Genomic DNA, 27,539 nt, shown 5'->3' on the forward strand with positions numbered 1-27,539 from the left:
TTATAAAGTTATTTGTTTTTGCAGAGTTCTTTATGAGTATTAGCTGTTTGGGTTATTTCTACACTGTCACAGTTGTTTTGAAAAGTCAAGAAAATACTATAGTTCAGGGCTGTCCAATCTTTTGGCTTCCCTGGGCCACATTGCAAAAAGAATTGCCTTGGGCTACACATAAAATATGCTAACATTAATGATAGCTAATGAGCTTTAAAAAAAATCACAAAAGAAATCTCATAATGTTTTAAGAAAATGTACGAATTTGTGTTAGGCCACATGTGGCCCATGGGCCATGGCTTGGACAAGCTTGCAATAGTTCATATAATTTAGCTAGCTTTTACATGTATATAAGTTAAACTTTAGTGTATTACCTTAATTCGAGTGATTCTTTAGATGTATTTAGTATTTGTAAATATAGTTTAAATTGGTTGTGTTTTCTTGAAGGCAGTAGAAGTTGCTGGAAATTATGATGGAGAAAGTAATGATGAGCTAAGAAATGGAAAAATGAAGGCATTTCTGTCATTAGCCCGGTTTTCAGATACTCAGTACCAAAGAATTGAAAACTACATGAAATCGTCAGAATTTGAAAACAAGCAAGCTCTCCTGAAAAGAGCCAAAGAGGAAGTAGGTCTCCTTAGGGAACATAAAATTCAGACAAACAGGTAACTAGGTTTCTACAAGTGACAATTTTATGTTCACCAGTTAACTGAGTGAATGTTTTTGCATAGAAAGAGTGACTTGGTCTTTTTATGTGATATAGTTGTTAGCACTAAAGGTTGGCTTAACTATATACAGATTATCTTGGTCTTCTGGGTTCTTTTCATTTTTTGTTTTTTGGGTTTTTTTTGAGACAAGGTCTCACTCTGTCACCCAGGCTGGAGTACAGTGGTGTGATCACTGTCCTCCAGCTCACTACAGCCTCGACCTCCTGGGCTCAAATGATTCTCCCCATCAGCCCGGCAAGTAGCTGGGGCTATAGGTGCACGCCATACCTGGCTAATTTTTGTATTTTTTGCAGAGATGGGGTTTTGCCATGTTGCCCCGGCTGGTCTCAAACTCCTGGGCTCAAACGATCTGCCCACCTTGGCCTCCCAAAGTTCTGGGATTACAGGTGTGAGGCATGGTGCCCTGTCTGCCTTGGTCCTACTGTAGTTAATCACAAATTAGTATGTAAGACATTGACATGTGTTCTTTCGTAAATAATTCATGCTCTGCTTCTAAGTTCATTGTGGAGAATATAGATATTAGCTTTCTGTTTTGCTTGTTTGGTTTGTTGGTATTGTAGTGGAAAATGAGATTGATATTGAAATTAATTACAAAAGTTACCTATTTTGATGTAATTAAATCCCTTTATTTAAGCCTGTCTTGAATCTGTATATTTTAGTGTAAGTAGATGTTTAAGTTAGCTAAATAGCTTGGGGAGAGTCCCCTTTGTCCTTCGATGCCTAGGTGTGTGAATTGCACAGTTAAGACAAAAGTAAGTTTATTACCTTTATAATTCTTAGAAGTTTGCTTTTTTCCCTGGGATAAAAACCCATTTTTTTTTCATTTATGTTGTATATCATGTGTGTGATTTTGTAGTTCTGTTAAAGTTTATGGCCTTTGTGTTTTACCTTAATTATTCTATGCAAGATACACAGTAAAGGTTCAGCGAGAGCTGGAGTTGGATGAACTTGCCCTGCATGCACTGAAAGAGGATCGTAAACGCTTCTTATGTAAAGCAGTTGAAAATTACATCAACTGCTTATTAAGTGGAGAAGAACATGATATGTGGGTATTCCGACTTTGTTCCCTCTGGCTTGAAAATTCTGGAGTTTCTGAAGTCAATGGCATGATGAAGGCAAGTGTTATTCAGCCCAATATTCTACCCTGTGCTTGAAAAACTTAGACGTTAGCCCCTTGATGTCAGGGATTTTGTATACCTCTTTGTATTCCTACCACTTGATCCAGTGCTCTTCACATGAGTAGCATTTTGTAGTTTTCTAAACTTTGATCCGTATTTAGAATTATTTACAAGTTCTAGCCTTGTTTCTGCAAAAGTTCCTTTGTATTATTATAATATTATATAAGCTTACAAGCTCTAAATGATGCAAGTTTGTGTGGAGGTGAGAGAATTTAGCTTGGTCCTATGTCTTTGCAGTTACCATAGGAGAGTGTCTAGAATGGGGCATTAGATTGGAGGATTTAGAAAGCAATTAAAGATGATGTGATCACAGGCGGGTTTTCCCCCTGCTGCAAAAATCTGGGATTTTTACAATAAATTACTTTTGTAAGTAGAGAAAATACATTTTTAAGAAAATGTCAAGACAGCAGTATTGTATAAGTTTGTCTTTGAAAACCTTAGATTATAGTGATGACACCTAATATTAAATTTATGTTGACAAGATATATATTGTTAGTCAATTTGAAGGTTAGAGATCAAATGTTTCTCCTGCAGTAAAAGAATAAGACTCATAATAGATACAATCAATCTCTGCTGTAGTATACACTAAATATTACTTTTGGCCTATGGGGAAAAGCAATTACTTCATTTTATTGTACACTGACTTGTCAGGAATCAAGATCATAGTCACACTCAGATCACATTTGTCTTCCTTAGATTTTTTGGAATATAAGCAGTACCAAGTATTCCAGTTCCGAATGCAGTTTAATTTAGGACTAAATATTTTGATTTACCAGTGCATTGTACCCATTATCTAGAGTACTCATTAGAAAGACCTTCAGATAAGATAAGAAATAAAGGAAAAAAATACAGTTAATGAAGTTTTGTTAACCACTTGCTTGTACTAATAGAGGAGCACTGTCTTAAAATAATTTATTTGCTTAGATGTGAGAATATTTGAAATACCTTGTTTATTAATTTTGTGTCTTTTTTTTAATGGTAGAGAGATGGAATGAAGATTCCATCATATAAATTTTTGCCTCTTATGTACCAACTGGCTGCTAGAATGGGGACCAAGATGATGGGAGGCCTAGGATTTCATGAAGTCCTCAATAATGTAAGTAAACCTGAAAATCAAACCACAATAATTATTTTCTATTATTAGTATATATTATATAAAGTATGTATACCATTCCCTCTAAGAAATGGAAATACAAAATGTTATATTTTGTCTCTTCTCACATCACATAAGTTACTCATTTTCTCTAATTCCTCATAGGCCTCTGCCTCTTTCTCACACATGCAGACATACATGCTCTACCCACTGCAGTATCTAGACAGTAATACACATTTTAATGTTAACCAAAATGAAAAATATGGATTATAATTTGTCTATTTGCATAAATCTAATAGTTCTTAATTTTCTTACAGCTAATCTCTAGAATTTCAATGGATCACCCCCATCATACTTTATTTATTATACTGGCCTTAGCAAATGCAAACAGAGATGAATTTCTGACTAAACCAGAGGTAGCAAGAAGAAGTAGAATAACTAAAAATGCGCCTAAACAAAGCTCTCAGCTTGATGAGGTATTTGGATTAAACATACATACCTTTTAGAAGTGTGATATTCAGTCTTTCCTAGAATATTTATTTTTAAAGTCTTGTGTTATTATGATGCCATCTAAAATTGGTTCAAGGCTGGCACGGTGGCTCACACCTGTAATCCCAGCACTTTGGGAGGCTGAGGCGGGTCGATCACTTGAGGTCAGGAGTTCGAGACCATCCTGGCTGACGGACATGGCGAAACCCTGTCTCTACTAAAAATACAAAAATTAGCTGGGCATGATGGTGGGCACCTGTAATCCCAGCTACTCGGGAGGCTGAGACAGGAGAATAGCTTGAACTCGGGAGGCAGAGGTTGCAGTGAGCCAAGATTGCGCCATTGCACTCCAGCCTGGGCAACAAGCGTGAATTAATTAAAATTGGTTCAAAATTCCTTAATGTTTGTCAAAGCATAGGAGATACCAGTAGTACTTTACTTTTTTCCTCACAGCAGCTGGCAAAGGGAAACAATAGATTTTTGAAAGGCACCTAAGTCATTGATGGGAGTATGTATTTTTGATGTATTTCATTTATGACTGTTTTGTTTGTATCTGAGGAATTATAATCATTCCATTGTCTAGATTTGTGCATAAATTCTGTTTTTGTTTTTCTAACTCTGAGAAGTTTAAATGTTGGGTAGTTCCTTATGTAATGTTTTTTGTTTGTTTTTTATTAATAGGATCGAACAGAGGCTGCAAACAGAATAATATGTACTATCAGAAGTAGGAGACCTCAGATGGTCAGAAGTGTTGAGGCACTTTGTGATGCTTATATTATATTAGCAAACTTAGATGCCACTCAGTGGAAGACTCAGAGAAGTATGTGTTTCAAAGAAGGAACATTACTTTCTTGCTATGTTACTCTCTGTAGACATATATTAATTATAGAGCCTAATAAGTAAATCTGCTTAAAATCACAAACGTAATCCAAAAGCTTAATTTATATCTGATAGCTTCAACATTCCCTGGTTGCTTTTTCACTTAATATCTCTTGGTAGAACTGATAATAGGTGACTACACTAAATTAATTATTTGATTTCTTCTGATAATCTTCTGGCATACTTATTACGGAGAATTGCATAGAGGCAAGTCTATTCAAATAATTGAATAACTGAACATTTCTAGAGTCAAAAGTTTTTTTAAATGATGTGGTTACTAAAACTGTGCCCTAGGACTTAAAAACAAAAAGCCTTTACCATTTCTACCATAGGTGCTAAAATGCTATTATTTAATTATTCTTCTTACTGTGTCAGTTCAGATAATTATAAGCTGCTATAATCTTTGGTTTTGTGACTAGTCTCTAAGTATGCTTCTAAGTATCTCCCCATACTTTAATAATTGCATTTTTTTTTCTATTCAGAATCATATCTTCAAGTTTAAATTCTTATTACTTTAAAACACGAATGGGGCTTCACATACTGTTTCTCTAAGCAAACAAAAAGTATTGACATGTCTTTTAGTTGCATTTAATAGTGATGTGACAGGAGTATGTTATCTATGTACTATGCAAACTATTACGTAAGTATTTTAAGATGCTTAGTCTGGTTCCTCAGGTGGAATCTGGTCTAGTTACTCCTGTCAGGTAACCTGCAAATTTACTTAAAGCTACATTAGCCACTGTTGAGCTTTGACCCTGAGCCGCACAGTGGCCAAAGCCTAGAGTCTTCATTTCTCAATCACAGCCTGAACCACAGATTAGCAACAAGTTGGGGCCAGTGGTATCTGCTGACTATTCCTGCTTGACCTTCAGTGCTGTTCCTCAGTTTATTACTAAAATCTCTCCATTTTTCAATACAGAAGGCATAAATATTCCAGCAGACCAGCCAATTACTAAACTTAAGAATTTAGAAGATGTTGTTGTCCCTACTATGGAAATTAAGGTAATTTATAATTAACTCTTGATTTTTTTTTAAACTAAATTTTTTTTTATTAGATTGAACCATTTGAAATAGTATTTTTATGTAAGTCAGAATTGGTTAAATATTGGCAAATTTCATGTGTTTCAACCTATAATTTCTTAGTATTATAATTTCCTTTGCCCAAGCCCTAAAATACTCAAAAGCTTCTCTTGCTTTCTTTTCCGTTGCCTTCAGTTCTGCACCTCCCATCTTTCTTATGAAGGTCTATAGACTGTTACTTTCATTGGCCAGAAGGAGAGTTTCTGTGTGCTTATGCCAAGATTAATTTTTGACTTGGCAAGGAAGGTTCCAATTGTCATATATTGTTCTTAAAAATTCTATGTGCAATAAAATGTATTGGCTGTGATATATCACAGTATTAAGTAATATAGTACCTATTATTATAATATTAAGTTGACTTCATATGCATAATACACTTAGCTGTGTTCTGATGTTCTTTCATTGCAAGAAATAATGGAAGTAATTTCATGTGGGCAGGGATATATGTAATAATAAGTGTTATAAGTTTAGAAAATGATCATCTTAAATACATTGTCTTTTCATTTTGCAGTTTAGTGCTTAGTATCTAGTTACTTGATTTGAAATGTAGCTGTATCATGTGGATTGACTGCTATTTTTCTAGCTATATCAGCTAAGTGATTTAGCTGAATATTTCCTTAAAATGCCAGATTTAGCAGTTACAACCCAGAAAACTCCTACTCTTTTCCAAAATTTACTTTATGTTTTTGTGATGAGTTATTTCTCAGATGACTTTAGGTATATTAGTGAATCTCTGATTAAACAGTAGTTAAAGTTACAGGCGAGAGCCACCATACCCATCCTATAGTTGCAGTTCTTAACCAATATCACATTGTCATTTGTTCCTCTGTTTAATATTAAAATTGCCATTTATAATGTATTTTTCTTTAAGTGCAAATAGTGTATCTGACTTATTATCAATCATGTTTATGCTTTTATTAGGTGGACCACACAGGAGAATACGGAAATCTCGTGACTATACAGTCATTTAAAGCAGAATTTCGCTTAGCAGGAGGTGTAAATTTACCAAAAATAATAGATTGTGTAGGTTCTGATGGCAAGGAGAGGAGACAGCTTGTTAAGGTGAGCCATCCCTTCTCTGGCTTAGCCCTTAGAGTTTTAATGATGAAAAATTTTAGTTGATTACTTCTTTCTGATTTATTTGGGTTTTTGTCTTTATTTTGAATAATTGCAAATGAGGAAGATTTGTAGAGTAGAAATGCATTACTTTCTAGAACAAGGCTTTTCTCCATTTTTTTTTTGTGTGTGTGTGTCTCTCTGAAAGACCATCATTATTATATGGTTGATTCAAGTAAAAGATTACCATTAAGATGTACAGACATGTACAGTGAGCTTGCTTCTTGTGAAAAAAATACTTTGGTGTCTGTCTCTTATCTCCTTGAATAGTACAAGTTGACGTCCTTTGTGTCAGTATACTGGGTCTGGTACTGTTCCAAGGGCTATTTAATGTACCAAAAAGGGAGAGCATTCTTCCTTTGCCATTTGCTCATGAGCTCTTTGGGTCCTACTGGGGAGTGGTGGAAAGACACAGTGCTGTTTTACTCAGGTGTTTGCAGTATGCCTTCCTATGGGGGACTTCCAGTTAATCTAATTACAGAAGTAGCGAGGGTAAATGTTGTAGCTTATTCTAAATGAAAGAATGGCAGTAGATCTTTAATTATTTGGGAGACTGTCAAGAGGTGCACAGATGCTCAGATTTGTTTCTGAGTGCCCTTTGCTATTCTCAGATGGCTCTGTGTTTTTATAATAAAATAAACTGTACTTGTTTATTCATGTTTAATTATTCTGAAGGGCCGTGATGACCTGAGACAAGATGCTGTCATGCAACAGGTCTTCCAGATGTGTAATACATTACTGCAGAGAAACACTGAAACTAGGAAGAGGAAATTAACTATCTGTACTTATAAGGTAACTATTTGTACTTCTGTTATTTCACTAGAAACATATAAAAGATGCCATTTGGCTGGGTGAAGTGGCTCATGCCTATATTCCTAATGCTTTGGGAGGCCAAGGTGGGAGGATCGCTTGAGGCCAGGAGTTCGAGACCAGCCTCGGCAACATAGTGAGACCCCATCTTGACAAAAAGTTAAAAAAAAAAAAAAAAAAGCCAGGCATGATGGCATGTGCTTGTAGTCCCTTAGCTACTTGGGAGGCTGAGGTGGGAGGATCACTTGAGTCCAGGAGTTTGAGGCTGCAGTGAGCTCAGGCTTGGCAGTGAGCCCCCAGCTTGAGCAACACAGCAAGATCCTGTTTAAAAAAGGAGAAGGGGAAGGGGAAGGGGCAGGGGCAGGGGCCATTATTTGGACCAGGAGTCTACAAATGTTTTCTGTGAAGGACCAAATAATAAAGATTTATTTTCTTTTAAAAAGTCTTTATTACTGTTAATTATAGTTAGGTGTTTCTTATAGTCAGGTATTTTTTCCTTTTTTTTCTACTCAACAATATGTCACAGAAATCTTTCTCCTTTTTTAACAGCTGCATTGTGTGTATGTATGTAGTTTTTTATACAAGTCCTTATCAATGGGCATTTGGGTTTTCAGTCTTTTGCTGGTACAAACAATGCTGTATTAGAGTAATAACCTTGAACATACAAATTTCATACATGTGCAGGCAAATCAGTAGCATGGATTTCCAAAAGTTGGATTGCTGGGTTAGAGGATACATGCACCTGTAATCTGGTACATATTGCCAAATTACTCTCAGTGAGGGTGTACCCACTTACATTTCCTCTAGCTATTTGCCTGAGAAGACAGTCCTCAGTCACATTCTATTAGCTGATCATCTTTGAGTAATATTGATTATTCAGTTAACTGTTTAGAAATAACAATAAATCCTTAATTTAAAGGGCCTATTTTCCACAGGTTTGTCTTTTGTGATTTCATTCATGTGCCTCATTTTAAAACTTTCTACTTCTATAAATGTTGTAACAGGGACTATGGGTGACACCTGCTTTTTTATATATTTCTAGTTTTCTACTATGAATGTGTTTTATTTTTTAAATAATGGCTAAATTAAAAGCCCTAAATAGGGGAGTGGAGAAGAATAAATTAGATCTACCCTCCAAAATTCTGCTTGAGCTAGGCTATTGTAATAAAAAGCAGAACTTGGTTTTGAGCTTCTTAACTGCTTTCAGAGACAAATATAAAACTTACTGGTTGGGAGAGGGGCATACTGTTCATTAAGGAAAGCACAACTTTTTTCCTTAGCCTTCAAGTTTGTGAGAAATTTGTGACATGGAACTTTCTGTAATAATAACTAACATAATAGATGCTTTCCATTAGCAGTTTAAAAAGCTAATTAATCCTCGATGAATGCAGAAAGCAAAAGTTGCTCTATAAAAGCTACTCTGTACAGGGATTCTGTTTTTTTTTGAGACGGAGTCTCGCTCTGTCGCCCAGGCTGGAGTGCAGTGGCCGGATCTCAGCTCACTGCAAGCTCCGTCTCCCCGGTTCACGCCATTCTCCTGCCTCAGCCTCCCGAGTAGCTGGGACTACAGGCGCCCACCACCTTGTCAGGCTAGTTTTTTTGTATTTTTTTAGTAGAGACGGGGTTTCACCGTGTTAGCCAGGATGGTCTCGATCTCCTGACCTCGTGATCCCAGCGTCTTGGCTTCCCAAAGCGCTGGGATTACAGGCTTGAGCCACCGCACCCGGCCTGTACAGGAATTCTTTGATGTGGTTAAGATCACCGGTACTCGAGCTTTAGCAGACATCATAGTCACTTGGAGAGTTTGTTAAAACACAGATTCCTGAGCCCCATTCTTAGAATTTCTAATTCAGCAAGATTAGGGTGGAACCTGTGAATGTGCATTTCTAGCAAGATACCAGTGATGTTGATGCTGCACTGGTCCAGGGACAACACTTCAAGACCCACCAGTCTAGTTGTTCTGCCATCTATTGACCTGACCTAATTTTTGAACAAAGCTGATGATGTATTAGCTATCTCCTATCTGACAGATAATGTAGAGATTGCTAAGAAATTTTTAGAGAGTAGATTTTCCTGTAATGTGAATGAAAGGAAATTTTTTTATGCTCTAAATGCCAGACTTTTAGATTGCAAAGATAATGACTGAAGAATTGGGTTACAAAAGTACGGGCTATAGGAGCACCTCCTGAACTCTCAGAAAGTAGCTAAGATTTCCAATCAGGTACACAATTGAACCTCCAAAGTTCATTGCTGTAAAGTACAAAAAAGCCAATGCCTGACCTAGAATATCTTGAAGGCAGAAATTACTAAACTTTCATCTCTACCTTATGACTTTTTCAGCAGCTAGTTTTCACACAAAACTATTTTACCATATAAATTATTCCATTAAGATTTCTAGCCGGGCATGGTGGCCCACACCTGTAATCCCAGTACTTCAGGAGGCCAAGGTGGGTGGATCACTTCAGGCCAGGAGTTTGAGACCAGCCTGGTGAACATGGCCAAACCCCATCTCTACTAAAAATACAAAAAAATTAGCCAGGCATGGTGGCACATGCCTCTAGTCTCAGCTACTCGGGAGGCTGAGGTGAGAGAATCACTTCAACCAGACGGCAGAGGTTGCAGTGACCCGAGGTTGTACCACTGCACTCCAGCCTAGGTGACAGACCGAGACTTCGTCTCAAGAAAAGAAAAATGTCTAGAGGCCAGATGCAATGGCTCACGCCTGTAATCTCAGCACTTTGAGAGGCCAAGGCAGTAGGATCACTTGAGGCCAGTAGTTTGAAACCAACCTGGGCAACATAGCAAGACCTCATCTCTACAAAAAATTAAAAATGTAGCTGGCCATGGTAGCATGCACCTATAGTCCTAGCTACTCAAGAAGCTAAAGCGGAAGGATTGCTTGAAATCAGGAGTTTGGGGCTGTACATGAGCTGTGATCATGCCACTGCAGTTCAGTCTGGGCAGCAGAGCAAGACCTTGTCTTAACCAAAAAAGCGGGGGGCAGTAACCCAGATAATTAATTGAGTATTTAATGTTATACATCTCAATGTTAAAAGTATAACCTCTAAACACAACAGTTTAGGTTTCACTATTTCTTAGAATTACGACAATAAGCCAATTATGTTATTCTGAGATTACTCCAAGAATGTGAAAGTTGTGTCATCATTATGTTAAACTAACTGTCCTTGCCTTTAGTTGAGGTTCCCTAGACTACAGCAAAGTAGTCTACCCCGTCCAGTCATCTGTAGAGTCATTCCCAATCCTGAGATTCAGGTCTTCTGTGGTCATTGTGTCACCAAGAGCAAACATTGACTACCTGGAACTAAATCTTGGTATACAAACCTTGTGCTATTGTGCAACCTCAAAAGGAGAGACTTGTATATTGAGGCATGCCAGATATCTCTTGTCAGAGAATCAGATGGAAATGAAGACAGTTCTTATTGTATATGTTGATAACTCAGACATACATACCCTTAACATAACCAGAATTAGGGTGGCTGACCCCATTTTTCTCCACCAAAACTATGCATTGTTACAAAGTATACCGAACAAGCCTAAAATCTTAGGTGTCAGAGGATTTGTTTTCTAAAAGGCAAGTCTCCAATATGTAAGTGCTGAAAGGAGCTTTGTACTTAACCTGATCATCCTGCCTTGTGCCAATAAATAATTTTTATTCCTTGTCATGCATATTTCAGAGCCTCCATCTCAGTCATGGTTCTGGGGAGAGAAGTCATAATATCTTAAGGCATTCACTGAATATAATGAATTAACTTCATTTCTGTGTATCTAGGATGGTATCAGCTGTGTATTTTGAGAGAACTGAGGAAATAGTCATCAATCCTTTTTTGTGGCATTTATACAAAATACCCAGATACCCAATTGAAATCTTACGGAGAATCTTTAGTACCAGAGAAAACACTGTCATTTGCTTTTTGAAATTCAAATTCAGCTCTTTCTCCAACAACCAACATCACAGTTGAGACTCTAAGCTGAGGCAGAAAAAAGCTAACCTATTCCTTTCTACATCAATCTCTCAACAAAAAATAAGGGTTTGATTCCCCCCCTCCGAACTAGATATTGATAGAGAGTAATCAATGTAAAAGAGACTTTAGACAGAGTACACTACACTGCAAGAATGTTAATGTGATCAAGCATCAAGGGTCACAGCTAACTCAAAGTCAAAGAGCAGGGGAGAGGGCAATGTAGAATACTCAGGCAGGAAGGGAAGTCAGAAAGGCCATGAGATCATTCGTTTGTTCAATAAATGTGAATTTATATGCCTGTGTTGGGTTAGATACTCTAGTGAGTGCTAGGTCTATAGAAGCAGTAAAACATCGCCCTGGTCCTTAAGGTGTTCACATTCTAATAGGGAAGATAAACATAATTAAAATGCAAAGTGTATTGTTAGAGATGGCACCACCTTCACTTGGTTGCTCAGACTGAAACCTAGAGGCTTTATTTTCTTTTTTTATTATTATGGAAAATTTCAAACATACAAAAGGAGACATCATGAACCCCCTTGTACTCGTCACTCAGCTTCAGCAGTTACCAACTCATGGGCAATTTTGTTCCATTTCTCCTTCCACCAACTTCCTTCCAATATTATTTTAAAGCAAGATGTCATATCATTTCATCTGTAAGCATTTCAGTGTGTAGATCTATAAGATAATGTCTGTTTTAAAAAACCATTATCACAATACTGTCATCACTCCTAAAACAATTCACAAAAATTCCTAAATGTCACCAAGTAATGGGAGTCATTTTAAACTCTTGTTTCTCTCAAGTCTCGTCTATTCCATCAGCAAGTCCTATTGGTCAACTTCCAGGCAGGTCACTTTTTACCACCCCTGCTATTACCACCCTACTTCTACAGTCACATCTCTGTAGATACTAGCGTTCAAACCAACAGTTTACTTCTGCTCTTGATTTTCAAAAGCTAGTTTTATTCATAACTGTTAGAGTGATCCTTTTAAAAGTATCTAAGACAGAGTACTGTTAGCATTCGGTGTCTGTGGGGGATTGTTTCCAGAGCCCCCTATGGATACTAAAATCAAGTCCCTTATATACAGTGGTGTATGTAGCATTTGCCTGTAACCTATGCACCTTCTCCCATGTACTGTAAATCATCTCAGGGTTACTTAAAATACCTTATATAGTGTAAATGCTATATACATAGTTGTACTGTATTGGTTTTTAAAATCTGTGTTTTATTGTATTGTTTTTATTGAGGGTTTTTTGGTGAATATTTTTGATCCACAGTTGGTTGAATCTGCGGATGCAGAGGGCCAGCCGTATTCCATTTTCCTGTTCAGAACCCCAGATGAGTTCACACTGTCCCTGAATGACAGCTCTCTAAGTCATCTGCCTCTGCTGTTCTCCCTCCAGCCTTATCTGCCAGTCTCCTCACACTCCTCTCACTTTCTGCTTGTATAGATGAGTCATCTCCACTTGACTTACCTGGTCTTTTGCAATAGCTTAGACACACCAATTTGTTTCTGCCTCAGGGCTTTTCTGCTTCTGCCTGGAATGCTTTTCCCTCACATCTTCACACCAGTCACTCCCTTCATTCAGGCTTCTGCTCCAGTGTTACCCTCAGAAAGGCCTCCAAGCATGTTGCCATTACCCACTTTCTCTCTTTTTTAAACTTATGTTTTGTTCTCTTATACTTATTATCTAATATCATGAAATGTTTATTAGGATATATGTTCCTCACCAGAATGAAACTTTATGAGGGCATAGTCTTCATCTGCCTTTTTGCCAGTCTGTTTTCAGTGCCCTAGCCCTGTGTGTAACACATAATACACCCCCAACAAATATATGTTAATAAATTAATCAAATGCTCCCTTAAGACACAAAACAGTTCAACGTATGTGAGAAAATTAAAATTAAAAAATGTATAGAATTAAAGACACCATAAAGACGAGTGACCAGCTGAGGAAATGAATATAATAATGTTAATTAGAACAAAAAGGATCATGAGATTTTCTTTTGCATTTTTTTTTTTCTTTTTTAGCTCATCAGCAATCGTTGGTGTTGGCATATTTTATGTATGGCCCAAGACAATTCTTTCAGTGTGTCTCAGGGAATCCAAAAGATTGGACACTGCTGCCTAGAGAAAATGAAATATGTTCAGGAGTAGTTTATTTCATTGCAGCAGTATTTCATGGAAATGTGGAAACAATGTAAATGCAGATTGGATAATTGTGGTGTATTTATGTAGTATATAGCTGTTGAATAATATAGAGTTAAATATGCTCACATAGTTAGGATAAAATAGTATTGAATAAAAAACCAAATTATAGAAGTTTACATATAGTATCATAATTTCACTTAATACTTACAACTATTTGTGTACATATAGCTTTGAAATAAAAGTATACCAAAAAATACATGACCATGATAAACCAGCTAATGTCGTCTTGACGGTGGGGAGGGACTTGGGGTCAGTGAAGCACACAACGGGGAGCTTCATCTCTTCCCCAGCAAATGTCAGAAAATCCTAGATTTGATATGGCTGTTTAATGGATAAAAGTGTATCTGTTAATATCATTTTCTACACTTTATGTATGCTTATAATTTTTAAAAATTTCCTTGTAAAATTGCTTATTTTATATTTAGGAGTACATTTTCTCTCTGTGAAGATAATAACACTGTAAAGCAAGAGTACATGTAATTTCAGTAATGAAGTTACACTAAAATTGAGATCACATTCAGGGGTAATAATTTCCAAGTGAAGCTCCCCAACTTTAATTGATATTAAAATTGTAAGGAAAGCAGTTAATTCCTCTCCTAACTGGACAAACTAAGTATGGATTAATGACAGATGATGGTGAGTATAATTACTAGCGACCTCTCAGAGAATCGTGGGGATTGAGTGATGGGCAGGCTCTCAAACATCTAGGCAGCTGACTGGAAAATTACATTCTTTGAGCTTAAGTTTATTTCCGGTTGGTTTCCTCCAAGGAGCTTTGTCTTCTATGGACAGAGAAATATTAATACAACTTGAAAAAAATGCTTTGCACTGACTGATAGTTGAATGATCATCAAATGCTCTTTAATGGCCTTTTAAAATTAAAAGGTATTTAATCTGTAACTCCAGGTGGTTCCCCTCTCTCAGCGAAGTGGTGTTCTTGAATGGTGTACAGGAACTATCCCTATTGGTGAATTTCTTGTTAACAATGAAGATGGTGCTCATAAAAGATACAGGCCAAATGATTTCAGTGCCTTTCAGTGCCAAAAGAAAATGATGGTGAGTGACACCCAAAATTAAAGCTTATTGCAAGATTATTTAATGGCTTATTAAAGCTGACAGCTATCAGATATTGTAGAATACAAAAAAACTTAAATTTCATCAGGTAATTGTCAAAGATAATAAGTAAAAGAAAGTAAACTCATCAGAATGAAAGTGTGTGAGTGAAAAAGGAAGGATTTTATAAACTACGTATGTCATCCCTTGTCAGATAAGAAATGTAAAGGTTATTCAATGTGTGCTGATTTGTTTTCAATTTGGGAATAAACTAATTCTTAACAAACAAAACACTAAAATGCCAGGCACGATGGCATGCACCTGTAATCCCAGCCACTTGAGAGGCTGAGTCTGTGGGATCACTTGAGCCCAGGATTTTGAGGCCAGCCTTGGCAACAGAGCAAGACCCCATCTCTAAAAAACAGACACACACTAAAACAACAACAACAAGAGTATGAAGTAATTTTTTATGAAATTGAAATAGAAAACCTTCTAAGACATTTACAGTGTCACATTGGCCATCTAGTCTGATACTCATTCACAGAATCAGAAACATTTATTGTATGCTTTCTATCTACCAGGTACTGTGCTGACTTCAGACTTCACAAATAGTATGACTAATCATCATGATCCTTATCCCCATTTTAAAATGAGAAGTTCAGAGAACTTTCCCAAAGCCAGTGAGCTAATAAACAGAGCAAGGATTTGAGCCTTGTCTAAATCCAAAATCCATTTACTTTTCATTTTATTGTGCTTTCTGTGACATGTTTTTAAAAATATGTGGTAAGTGCTATAGGTGTTGTGATGGAAATCTGTACCTGGCACACAGGGTACAGTGTAGGTATGGAGAAGGAAGTGCTTAGTTCTGCCTGGGGTGGGGAGAATAGAGATAAGTAGATCCAAGAAATGCTTCACAGAGGAAAGTGTGTGTGAACCAAGTTTTGTAAATGAGTTGTTTTTCAGGCAGAAGGAGCATATAAGCAAAGGAGAAGAGGCATGAGCAGGCACAGACAACATAAGCATAGGCTTAGTGTTTGAGGAAGAAAAGATGAGATTAGAGCAGTAGTTGTTGGTCAAAAGATAGAGTGTTGCTTTATGAAATGCAAAGGAGTTTGCAATTTATGCTATAGGTCTTATGAGACCCTAAAGGATAGTAATATCAGACTTGCATTTTAGAAAGAAACTCCGACAGCACTGTGGGTTCTATTTTTGAGAATGCAGACTGGAGGCATGAGATGGTCTGAACTGAGATGAATAGCAGTAGGAAGGGAGAATCGTGGGTAGAGATGAGAAATATGAAGGAGACAGAATTCACAGGATTTGACTGCTGATTAAAAATAAGGTTGGGGGGCAGGTGTGGTAGCGCATGCCTGTAATCCCAGCACTTAAGGAGACCAAGGCAGGAGGATTGCTTGAGCCCAGGAGTGTAAGACTAGCCTGGGAAATATAGTTAGACCCCATCTCTACAAAAAATAAAAAGTCAGCCAGGTAGTGGTGGCACGTGCCTGTAATCCCAGCTACTCAAGAGGCTGAGGTGGAAGGATTGCTTCAGCCCAGGGGCCAAAGTTGCAATGAGCTGTGATCACACCCCTGCACTCCAGTCCAGGTGACAGAGACCCTGTCACCCTGTCTCAAAAAAATAAAAATAAAAAATAAAAAAAATAAAAAATGTTGGAGAAAAGGAGTAGCCAGTGCCTCCCAGTTTTCTGGTTGGGGCAGCTGGGTAGATGGTGAAGCTCTTTACTGAATTGAAGAATAGAAGAGGTGACTAAAGTTTGCCAGAGATGAAGAAGTATTTGTTTGGATTTGGAAGTGATCCAAGTGAAGATGTTGGATGGGCAGCTGGAGAAGCACATTAAGCTAAAGCTTAATAACGATATCTGGGCCAAACATATAGATTTAGAAATCATCAGCATATAGATGGGAGGGAGTTGAAGTCGGTAAGCTTTGCTTCAGGTAGTATTTTACAGCAAGAATATGTTGGAGAATAGAGATCTGAGTCATGTCACCTGCCATCCATGAGGGATTCCTCTGTTCTCTCCCTTTTCCTGTTTTCTGTTGCAACCCAATGTTGTGATGCCATCTGAGCTACTGGAACTACTGAGGTGTTTCTGTCTTTGCTTCTGCTTAAGATTACAGGATTATTCAAATTAGAATTTAATCAAAACAAATAACAGTCACCGTAGGTGTGCTTCCTTCCCCAGCGATTAATAACGGAAATCCTAAAGGGATTATCACTTGTAATTGATTGGTTCCCTGTCCAGACTGTTAGCTTCTTGTAGGTAATGTATCCTGTTCATCTTTATTGCCCCTATATCTGTCATATTTTTATATAAAAATGTGGATATTAGTTTAATCGAACACAATATTGAAAAATAATTATATATATGCTCTATTTAAAGGAGGTGCAAAAAAAGTCTTTTGAAGATAAATATGAAGTCTTCATGGATGTTTGCCAAAATTTTCAACCAGTTTTCCGTTACTTCTGCATGGAAAAATTCTTGGATCCAGCTATTTGGTTTGAGAAGCGATTGGCTTATACGCGCAGTGTAGCCACGTCTTCTATTGGTAATCTTGTACATACAGTAGATTCAGCACTTCGTTGTTTGGCAGGTTTTATTTTTGTTTGATTCAGCACTTTTTTTACATTCTGAGTTGCAGGGGGATGATAGCGATGATGTAGTTAGTAACCAAACCATCTTCATTATTAAATCACTATGTTTCTTGTTCATCCTGATTCTTAGCATCTACCTTTTTATAACTTATGTGAAGAGAATTCTCGTACTTTGATAAATAATAAAAAGACAGGGTTTTCTTCTTCGTTTTATAGTTAATGTGGCGTATTTTCTCTCCTCAATGTATTATTTTCTGAGACTTTCTTTGGAAAATAATAAAACCTGTGATAACTTACTTCCTTTAATTATTTTTCTTCTTTTGCATATAACCTCTAAAATAACTCTAAATATTATCACCTAGTGATTAATATTAATAGAATTTTGTTTTCAGAATAGAAATCATGAGATATATTTAAATATTTTGTATACAATATATATTTTGACTTTTTTCCCCTAAGAAATTAGAATAGGTAGATAGTATGGTTAACAAAATCCCAGAGCATGAGAACTAATGGAAACATTAGAGATCATTTAATCTATTGTTTCTTTTTTTTAAAACTAAAGATGATTCATCACTTATGTACTATATCCCAGGAAGGCAGGGCTTGTATGTTTTGAAAGAGTTCCCAGGTAATTGTGAAACTCTCTTCTACACAGAGAATCACTAATCAGATACAACTAGTTTATAAACAAGAAAGTAGGCCTAGTTAATGACAGAGTGAGCCAGATATCCAATCATTCCGACTCCCTACCCAATGTTTTTTTTTGTAATGCCATGTGATTTCTCTCCCATCAGATGTCATCATCTGTCTGAAATACAGAAATGCAGTTTTTTGGGGGGATATATACCTGGTGAAACGAAATGAATTAATGGTTAATTTGTGTTAAATATAATTCATCAAGGAGAAGAAAGTTTCACTGAAGAGTGAAGAGTTTATCCATAGACTTCTTATAAGTATGTTCAGTAAAAATTTGAGTACATATAATGCACTGTTTTGGCCCAGGTAAATAATGGGTCTCAACTTTAGCCACAATAATTTGTTAAATACTAATATTTTAAAATGTGTGCCTATTAGTAAGCAAATTTTTTTAGCAAATCATCTAGGATTTGTAAAATGCAGTATGCATTAAAATAGCTGGTAAGATTTGAGTTAAACTCAATATGGCCAGTTATGCACATCATTTAAGTAGGCTAAAAATCCTAAACTACTTAAAGATTATACCAAGTCAGTGGTCTTAATTGAAATTATGGCTGTATATTAGAAAGAGATGGAATCAGTGATTTCAGATTGTTCGTTTTTGTTTTTTGTTTTTTTTCTAGTTGGTTACATACTTGGACTTGGTGATAGACATGTACAGAATATCTTGATAAATGAGCAGTCAGCAGAACTTGTACATATAGATTTGGGTAAGTAATCAAATCTATGTATCTTTATTCTTTTTAATAAATATTTGGTCATAATGGAATGTTGTTTGCCTACCAAGATATTACAAATATAAGAGAGACAGATACATCAAAGCAGTAAATATTGGTGTTTTTTGTTTTCAGCATAAACAGTTGTGCTGGAAGAAACAGTTAACTCTGCCTGGGATACTGAGTGAAACTTAATAGATTAGGTGACGTTTGAGCCTGGTCTTCAAGAAAGAAAGGAAGCATAATTCAGACAGAAGATAGAGCAGATTCAGAAGAAGGAATCAGGGCTATTCCACCAAAACAAGGAGTAATTTTAAGATGTAGCATGTTGTGGGAGTGGTGAGACATTAAATGTGTCTGGAGTGAAGTATGCTTGTAGTTGAGTCGCTTGAGCGAGAGATTGGTACTGGACTGTAAAAAGTCAGGCTGAGGAGTTTCAGCTTCAGTGCATTAACCCATAGGAAATAAATGAAGGACATAATCATATTTTATTTTCAGAAAGATAATTTTAGGAGCACTTTGGGGAGTGGTATTGGCAACAGGAAGAAAAATTAAGGGATATTATAATAGGTTAGCAGAGAAATGATGAAGATTTTTACTAAAGTTGTAGAAACCAGAAGATTGGATTTGAGGGACATTTTTGTAGTAAACTGTACCAGTGATACTAAATGAGGAAATAGTGGGAGAGTGAGGCTCCCGGATAATTGAAGCTTCTAGCTAAGGAGTATATCAAGTTTTGTAAATAATAAGAAAGCGATGAATTTGGTTTTGCGCATTATTTTGAAGTATTAATGGGATTTATAGGTGGAATGGACAGTTTAATATATAAGAAAGAAAGGAGTGTGAATGTAATGACGGAGATCCAGAATCTTCAGCAAATAGATTTCTGTTGAAGTCGTTGGGCTAGAGGAGGTTCTGATCTTACACATCATCCTCGATAAAGAGACCTAAAGATGAACTCATAAGGAAAGTGAGCCTTGGAAGGGCTGAGCCAGAAAAAAATTGAGAAGTACGCAAGTCTTGAAAACTAGGAAGTCAGGATCTTGGAAGGCAAGAGGGGAAAGTATTTTATGAAAGAAATAGTGCTCAATAGTATCTGATACAGAAAGGTCAGAGAGGATGAATGCTGAAAATAGACCTCTGAATTTAACAAGTAATCAATCTTAGAGGCCTTGGAAGTCGCCTTTGGATAGAATGGAGGAAACCATACTGTAAAAAGGCAAGGACTGAATGGAAGTTAGGGATGTGTAGATTAAGAATGTGAAATCTGCCAGGCACAGATCACAAGGTCAGAAGATCAAGACCATCCTGGCCAACATGGTGAAACCCCGTCTCTACTAAAATACAAAAAATTAGCCTGGTGTGGTGGTGGGCGCCTGTAGTCCCAGCTACTTGAGAGGCTGAGGCAGGAGAATTGCTTGAACCTCGGAGGCAGAGGTTGCAGTGAGCCAAGATCAAGCCACTGCACTGCAGCCTGCCGATAGAGCAAGACTCCGTCTCAAAAAAAAAAGAATGTGGAATATTCCTGTAAGAAGTTTAGAAGGGAAGGATGGCAGAGAAGTTTGCTGCAGGGATGAGAGACACCTTTGGTCCTTGCTTTTTTAAGATAGGAGAGGTGTAAACATGTTAGGTATTGAAGATACAGGAGAAAAACAAAAGATAATTGAAATAGCAAGCGATATCATAAAGTACGTAAGTCTGGTAGCATTGGCTTTAGATTGGAGGCATGTTAGCTTTTCTGCTGAGAGAGGAGGAAAAGTGATGCCAATAGGAAAGTCTTAAGCTGGAGGGGAAGGAGTATGAAGGAATTATATTTGCTATTCTGTTTTCGCTGAGAAATAGAAAGCATGCTCATTTGCTAAAAATTGGAGGGATGTTAACTGGCCTTAAAAGAACAATAAAATTCTAAAATTTACCATGGAAATGAGACCAAGACCTGACTAGAAAGGGATAAATAAATAAGACATGCCAAGCAGTTTAAGGGACACTTTCAATCCTAAATTTGTAGTGGAGCCAGTAGGGTTGTTGTATGATTTTCCAGCAGTCCTCAACATCCTTGGAGCTTAAGTTGTACTTTAAAATGGTAGATGTGGCGGAGGGACAAGGGGACAAACAGATTTGAAGCACTGATGAGAGTAATCAAGCTTATTCTCTACCCATGGGCTGAGTTAGGGAAGGAAGAGGGCTAATAAACTAGAAATCTCAGTCAAATTCAGAGACTGTTTAGTAAGAATAAGGGGTCAAAGGAGAAGAGGTTTTGATTGGAATGTACAATTTACAATGTCTAAGAGGGTGCAGTCTTAGGAGACTCATTTCTGGAGTGCAACCCATATGAGTGGTTCGCTAAGAGAGAATGAAATTGAATTCCATTAGAACAGAGATGGTCATGGATATTATATGGTTGTCCCCAGAATGAATTCTAGAGTTGGGACAGAGGAGAAGATTGTGAGCTAGGTCCATGCCAACATTCAGTGAATGTGAGAGAAAACCTTACAGGTTTACATAGTAAACATGAAGATGGGAGGGATTTGTTAGAGCCAGAAGGTGGGGATCTCAACAGGGGAGTGAGACTTTATCTGAGAATGAAAGGGCAGTGGTCTGGAAGATGCAAATTAGAGGTAGGAGTATGCCAACCTGTGTCCATTCAGGTCGTGCTAAAAGCATCTATAAATGAGAAGGGTAAATTGGTACAACCCCTTTGGAATATTGTTTGGCATTATCCACTAAAGCTGACTTTATGTATATCCTGTGACCCACCAATTCCACTCCAACAGAAATGCACACATATGTTTAAAAATGTTTATAGTAGCACTATTCATAATAGCCCCTAACTAGAAATAATCCAGATATCCCTTATAGGTAGAATGGATGAACAAATTATATATTTATATTCTCTTTGTATATAATGAGATTGAATGAACAATAACACACAATATGGAAGACTCTCACAAATATAATGCTAAGTGAAAGATTCCAACACAAAAGAGTCCATATAATAATTCCATTTATATAAAATTCAAAGGCTGATAAAATTAATGTACAGTATTAGAAATCAGGCTAGTGGTGACTCTTTGAAAGAGGTGGTTAGTGACTGGTAGAAGGGGCTGAAGGGGGGCCTCTGGAATGCTGGTGCATTCTGTTAATGTGGATTTGTTACTTTGCAAAAATCTCAGTCACACACTTGGGTGATTTGTATACTATTCTGTGTATATCTGTTTGGTTACCTGTTGCTGCATAACAAACCACCCCAGAATTTAGTAGCTTAAAATCACTATTTATTTATTTATTTATTTATTTATTTATTATCTCTCATAGTCTGTTGACTGGGCTCAGCTGGGCAGTTTTCACTTAGGATCTCTCATGCAGATGCAGTTAGCATCTGGGGTTGGAGTTATCTTAAGACTCAGCGGGGCCAGAGTTCATGATGGCTTCTTCACTTACATGTCTGATGCTTCAGCACTCCTATGTGGCCTCTCTGTCCACAATAGTGTCCTGGACCTATTCAGCATCTTGGGGCTCCAAGGGGGAGGAAGTGGAAGTTAAGGGCTAGGCCCGCAGCTTGCACAGTATCACTGCCATCACATTCTGTTAGTCATAGTCATGCCATAGGGTCCATCCAGGTTCCTTCCTGTTTCTGGGACTCCAGTAACCCTATGTTAGGCCTTCTCACTCTATACTGTTACGTGCTAGTCTATATTTTCCAACCTTTTTTTCCTTTTTTCTGACTCATTCCTTGGTGTCCGTGGACGTATCCGGGGAACCTGGACTTTCAGTCCTACTCAGCTATAGCAAACTCTTTCCCTGTTGAGTGTCAGTGGAGGCCAATTGGGGAATCTAGTCTTTTGCCCTTACCTAGCGGTAACAAGGTGGTGACTCCCAAAGGCATCAAAAGCAGAAGTTTAAGGAAGATCCTGAGTCTCATAATAACTAAAAGGTGTAGGCATCGATTGAAAATCATTAGTCATACCAGGAACAAGGAAAGTCTCAACTTTAATGAAAAATGACCACCTGTAGGTGCCAACACTGAGATGACAATGATGTTTGAATTATCTAAGATTTTAAAGCAGCCATCATAAAAACGCTTGAAGGAGCAATTATAAACATGCTTGAAACAAATGAAAATATAGTAAGTCTCAGCACAGAAATAATTAGTCTCAGTATAGAAATAGATATAAAGGAGAACCAGATGGAAATTTTAGAACAGAAAAATATAGTAAATAAAATAAATTTCAACTGCAGAATGAGGAGACAGAAGAAGTGATCAGTGAACAGAAGACAGAGCAGTAGAAATTACTCAAGCTGAGCGACAGAGGAAGAAAATTAAGAGGAAATCTTTAGCATCTAGGGCAAATCAGAGTTCCTAGACTTGATACTAGAAGAACAATCTTTAAGAACTTGCAAAACTTAACAACAAAATCTACTCATAAAATGGCCATGTACTACAAATGTATATAGCAGCTTTATTCATAATAGCCAAGAACCGGAAAAATCCAGATGTCCTACAGTGGGCAAATGCTTAAACAAACTGTGTTACATCCATGCCCTGAAATACTACTCAGCAATGAAAAGAAACAGAACTATTAATAAACATAACAATTTGGATGAATCTCCAGAGCATTAGGCAGAGTGTGAAAAGCTATTCCCAAAAGGTTACGTACTGTATGATTATTCCACTTGCATTTGTATAACATACTTGAAATGACAAAATTATAAAAATGGAGAACAGATTAGTGGTTGCTAGAAAAATAGGGGGTTAGGGGGCCGGGTGATAGGCTATGGGAAGGAAATAGGTGTGGCCGTAAAGGGCAGTATGAAGGATCCTTATGATAGGAATATTGTATATCTTGACTTCATCGATGTCAGTAGTAGTATAGTTTTGCACAATATTACAGTTGGGGTGAAATGGGTAAAAGGCATATGGGATGATCTTTCCTGTATGATTTCTTATAACTCCAAGTGAACATATAATTATAAAGTCTCATGAATTTTTTTTTTTTTTTTTTTTGAGATGGAATTTCACTCTTGTTGCCCAGGCTGGAGTGTAATGGCACCATCTCAGTTCACTGTATCCTCCACCTCCCAGGTTCAAGTGATTCTCCTGTATCAGCCTCCTGAGTAACTGGGATTACAGGCGCCTGCCACCATGCCCAGCTAATTTTTGTATTTTTAGTAGAGACATGGTTTCACCTTGTTGGCCAGGCTGGTCTCTTAACTCCCGACCTCAGGTGATCAGGCCTTCTCGGCCTCTCAAGGTGCTGGGATTACAGGTGTGAGCCACGGCGCCCAGCCTAAAAAATTTTTTAAATATAAGTATGTCGTCTCCATTTTAAATTATACCAGTAGTTACTTCATTTTTAAAAATCACCCTTTAACCTAGATTTCTCTAGTTACATCAAGAAGTTGTTATGTTATTTGGATTTGAGGTGGATCTCATAGAGAAGAAGATGAGGAAGGCAGCCAGAGTAGAAATAAACTATTGTATGTACTAGTATTCATAGAATATAGGTAACAAATGGTTTGTTGCCTTTGTAAAGTTCACATTCTAACTGGAAAGAAAGTAAATTAGCTGCCAAACCTCCTAACTTCACTGTATTCTTTACTTTAGGTGTTGCTTTTGAACAGGGCAAAATCCTTCCTACTCCTGAGACAGTTCCTTTTAGACTCACCAGAGATATTGTGGATGGCATGGGCATTACTGGTGTTGAAGGTGTCTTCAGAAGGTAAGTGATATAAAGTAAAGGAGGGAAATAATTTTTGATGTCAAAATTACATGGGCTGGGCATGGTTCTTTGCACCTGTAATCCCAGCTACTCAGGAGGCTGAAGTGGGAGGATTGTTTGAGCCCAGGAGTTTGAGTCCAGCCTAGGCAATACAGCGAGACCCAGTCTCTAAAAAAAAATTTGTGTGTGTGTATGTGTGTGTGTGTGTGTGTGTGTATATATATACACATACATATACACCCACGGGTTAGAGATTTGTACAGATTATAGAATTTAATGCTGGAATCATAGCCCAGTGCTTTATCAATACTAAGGAAAAGACCCTGGGTAAAAGCAATAATAGTTCCCCTTCCTTCTACCCACCTGGGACCTAAGCCCATGTAACATACATACTGTTATTCCAGACCTCCTCTGGAAGCATCCCACCTTTACTTTTAACACCTCTGTCCTGGCTGACTCCTTTTTAGTGATCAGAACTACTATTGGATGTTCATCACTGGGGATATAGAAGAGACTACATTTTTATTTATAGGAGCTTGTGTTCCAGTGTAACATTGTGCTACAAAAAAAACTTTGCAATTCCTTGTAGTTTTCTCAGCATAGGACTGTGTACTCAGATTGGGGCAGATTGAAGTCAGTGTAAACTAATAATTGCCACAATAATCAAAGACTGAGAGCTGAGCACAGTGGTGCATGACTGTAATCCCAGCTACTTGGGAGGCTGAGGCAGGAGGATGACTTGGCCCCAGGAGTTTGAGACCAGCCAGGGCAATGTAGCAAGATCCCGTTGCAAAGAAAAAAGAAAAAGGAAAGAAAATCAAAGACGGAAATAAATCTTTCGTAGTAGTGTTGTGTTATTCTTGTAAATGCCAAGCTTGCGAAATAGTCAAATACATACTTGTATTCATTTCAGGTATCTAATGAAAGCCCACTCTGCCAGGTATTATGCTATTTTGAGATACAAATTTGTAGATTATTAACAAGCATAGGCTCAGCATACTACACATGAGAGTATACAGATAAAGATATGTTGAAAACATTGGTGTGTAACAAAATCTGTATTTATAATGTGTTTGACTCTAGATGCTGTGAGAAAACCATAGAAGTGATGAGAAACTCTCAGGAAACTCTGTTAACCATTGTAGAGGTAAAGTATTTTATAAGGAAGACTTTTTTTTTTTTTTACCAGGTAGACTGTACCTCATCGGGAAGCCACTGATGTGAAGAGCACTGCTTAATTTTAACATAGGGGGATGTGGCTGGGCAGCAGAAGGGAGGAGATTGCACACTTAGCCTTTTCACACATCCAAAAATACTGGTTTAGAAATGCCTTCAGCCCCCTCGAGCTGCTTGGAATGTTATAGCATTGTAAGTTAAGTAGTCTCTAGTTTTCAATTCGTAAATCAACTCTTTGACATTTAGATATTCCATGTGGTGGTATTATTTTCAGAATGGTTTCCGTTAGGGCTTAAGGGAAATCGGTATCTCCTTTTTCCCTGCCCAGGTTCAGAACTAATTAGTCAGACAAACGGAGATCAAATTGTCAGCATCGTTACTAGAGGAACATGGCTTAGGAATGAGGGCCAAACTAGTTTACTGCTGGTGCTACCTCAGTACCTCTCTGCTGTCTTAGCCTTGGGACTCTCAGGAACCTGAATAGGGTTTGGGCCTGCAAGAGCAAACACATGTAATCAGGATCACTGCCTTGTCTTGATCCAGGGCAGAAAAAAAGGAAGTCAGACAAATTTCAGTGTCTGTGCTGTTAGTACCTATGCCAGTCATTCACCAACCTGGTAAGGGTATATGAGACAAGAAATCAGGAGTGTGGCCTCCCCAGGGAAACATGGCAGTTAGAGTGCAGCATGGGCTTGCCTCTTCCACTCCTCAGCTTTTCTTCCTTTAACCTGATAATGTTGGACTTGCCGCATGTTAGTATTACTTGTACTGCTTTTAAAAAACATTGATGCTGATCAAATCCAAACCAGGTTTCTAGGGATGGGGCAGGAATATATGTATTTTAAAAAATCTCTCCTACTGTACAACTAGGATATGAAAACTGTCTTAGTTCATTGGCGTTAACCATTAAGCCTGTGGTCAGTAAGGGTGGGGCTTTATCCCTTGGAAGATGAGTAATGGTCCATCAGGGTGGTCCTGTGTGCACCTTTATGAACCGAGGCATCTTTATAGATCTCCTTTGGACCTCAGATGGTAATACAGATTTTGCTACGAAGAGTTTGCTGAAATAGGTCCCAGTAATATGTTGGTAAAATTAAATACAAGGCTGTGCTATTCCCAAGGTTAAAAATACATTTCTTTTTTCTTTCACCCATTTCAAATTCTGTTCATACATGTTGTCATTTGTTACAGTTTGCCATTGGTTCTGCAGTAAGAATACATGATACAGAAAATAAGCATGATGTGTAACATTTTTAAAAAAGAATACATGATAACATGGATTCCTCAATAATGTCGAAATTAAACTCTAAAGTTATATTATCTTGCACTTGGTCATGTAAGAAGCAGCCGCCCAGGCCAGGTGCGGTGGCTCACGCCTGTAATCCCGGCATTTTGAGAGGCCGAGGCGGGTGGATCACCTGAGGTTAGGAGTTCGAGACCAGTTTGGCCAACATGGTGAAACCCCATCTCTAATAAAAATACAAAAATTAGCTGGGTGTGGTGGCAGGCACCTGTAATCCCAAATTCTCAGGAGGCTGAGGCAGGAGAATCTCTTGAACCCAGGAGGCGGAGGTTATAGTGAGCCGAAATCGTGCCATTGCCCTCCAACCTGGGCGACAAGAGCAAGACTCTGTCTTTAAAAAAAAAAACCAATAAAAAAAAAAAAAAACCCAAACTTCTCAAATTAAAGAGTCAAAGCAGCTTAACATATTCTTTAGTATTTTACTCTACCTAGTCTCAGTCAGAAGGGATTTTTATGCTAAGGTGGAGTTGGGAGTTTCTTCCAGTAGTTTTATCCTACCTAACACTCACCAGAAGACGGTAGTTCTTTTAGGGCCTCAAAAATCTTACTAGTTTAATGGCAAACTGCTTATGGACTTCACTTTTTAGAGTGGTAGGAGATCAAATTAGAGAAGTGACAGTGGCCAGATCCTTTGCCATTGTAAGGACTTTGGATTTCCTGAGGGTTTTGAGTCTGAAAAGTGATTTGCATCTCCACCTACA

General features: G+C 37.6%; 1 protein-coding gene across 8 annotated transcripts in view; it reads left to right on the forward strand.

Annotated features, from left to right (window-relative positions):
* Positions 1 to 27,539, forward strand: part of ATM (ATM serine/threonine kinase) — a 131,022-nt gene that overhangs the window by 99,994 nt on the left and 3,489 nt on the right. For 7 of the 8 annotated variants that reach the window (XM_065528948.2, XM_065528946.2, XM_065528945.2 and 4 more), the window contains 2 exons: positions 439 to 656; positions 1,627 to 2,738. In XM_065528948.2, coding sequence (XP_065385020.1) covers positions 439 to 656; positions 1,627 to 1,873 — 465 coding nt within the window. In that variant the 3' untranslated portion in view covers positions 1,874 to 2,738. Of the gene's footprint in view, positions 1 to 438; positions 657 to 1,626; positions 2,739 to 2,879; positions 2,994 to 3,307; positions 3,467 to 4,160; positions 4,300 to 5,277; positions 5,361 to 6,359; positions 6,501 to 7,229; positions 7,347 to 14,463; positions 14,614 to 17,012; positions 17,179 to 18,546; positions 18,634 to 24,244; positions 24,360 to 25,442; positions 25,507 to 27,539 lie in introns of those variants that run through there. The other variant, XM_005579543.5, reaches the window with a different exon arrangement.

Source organism: Macaca fascicularis, chromosome 14 (genome assembly GCF_037993035.2).
Source record: "Macaca fascicularis isolate 582-1 chromosome 14, T2T-MFA8v1.1".
Classification (NCBI taxonomy): Eukaryota; Metazoa; Chordata; class Mammalia; order Primates; family Cercopithecidae; genus Macaca; species Macaca fascicularis.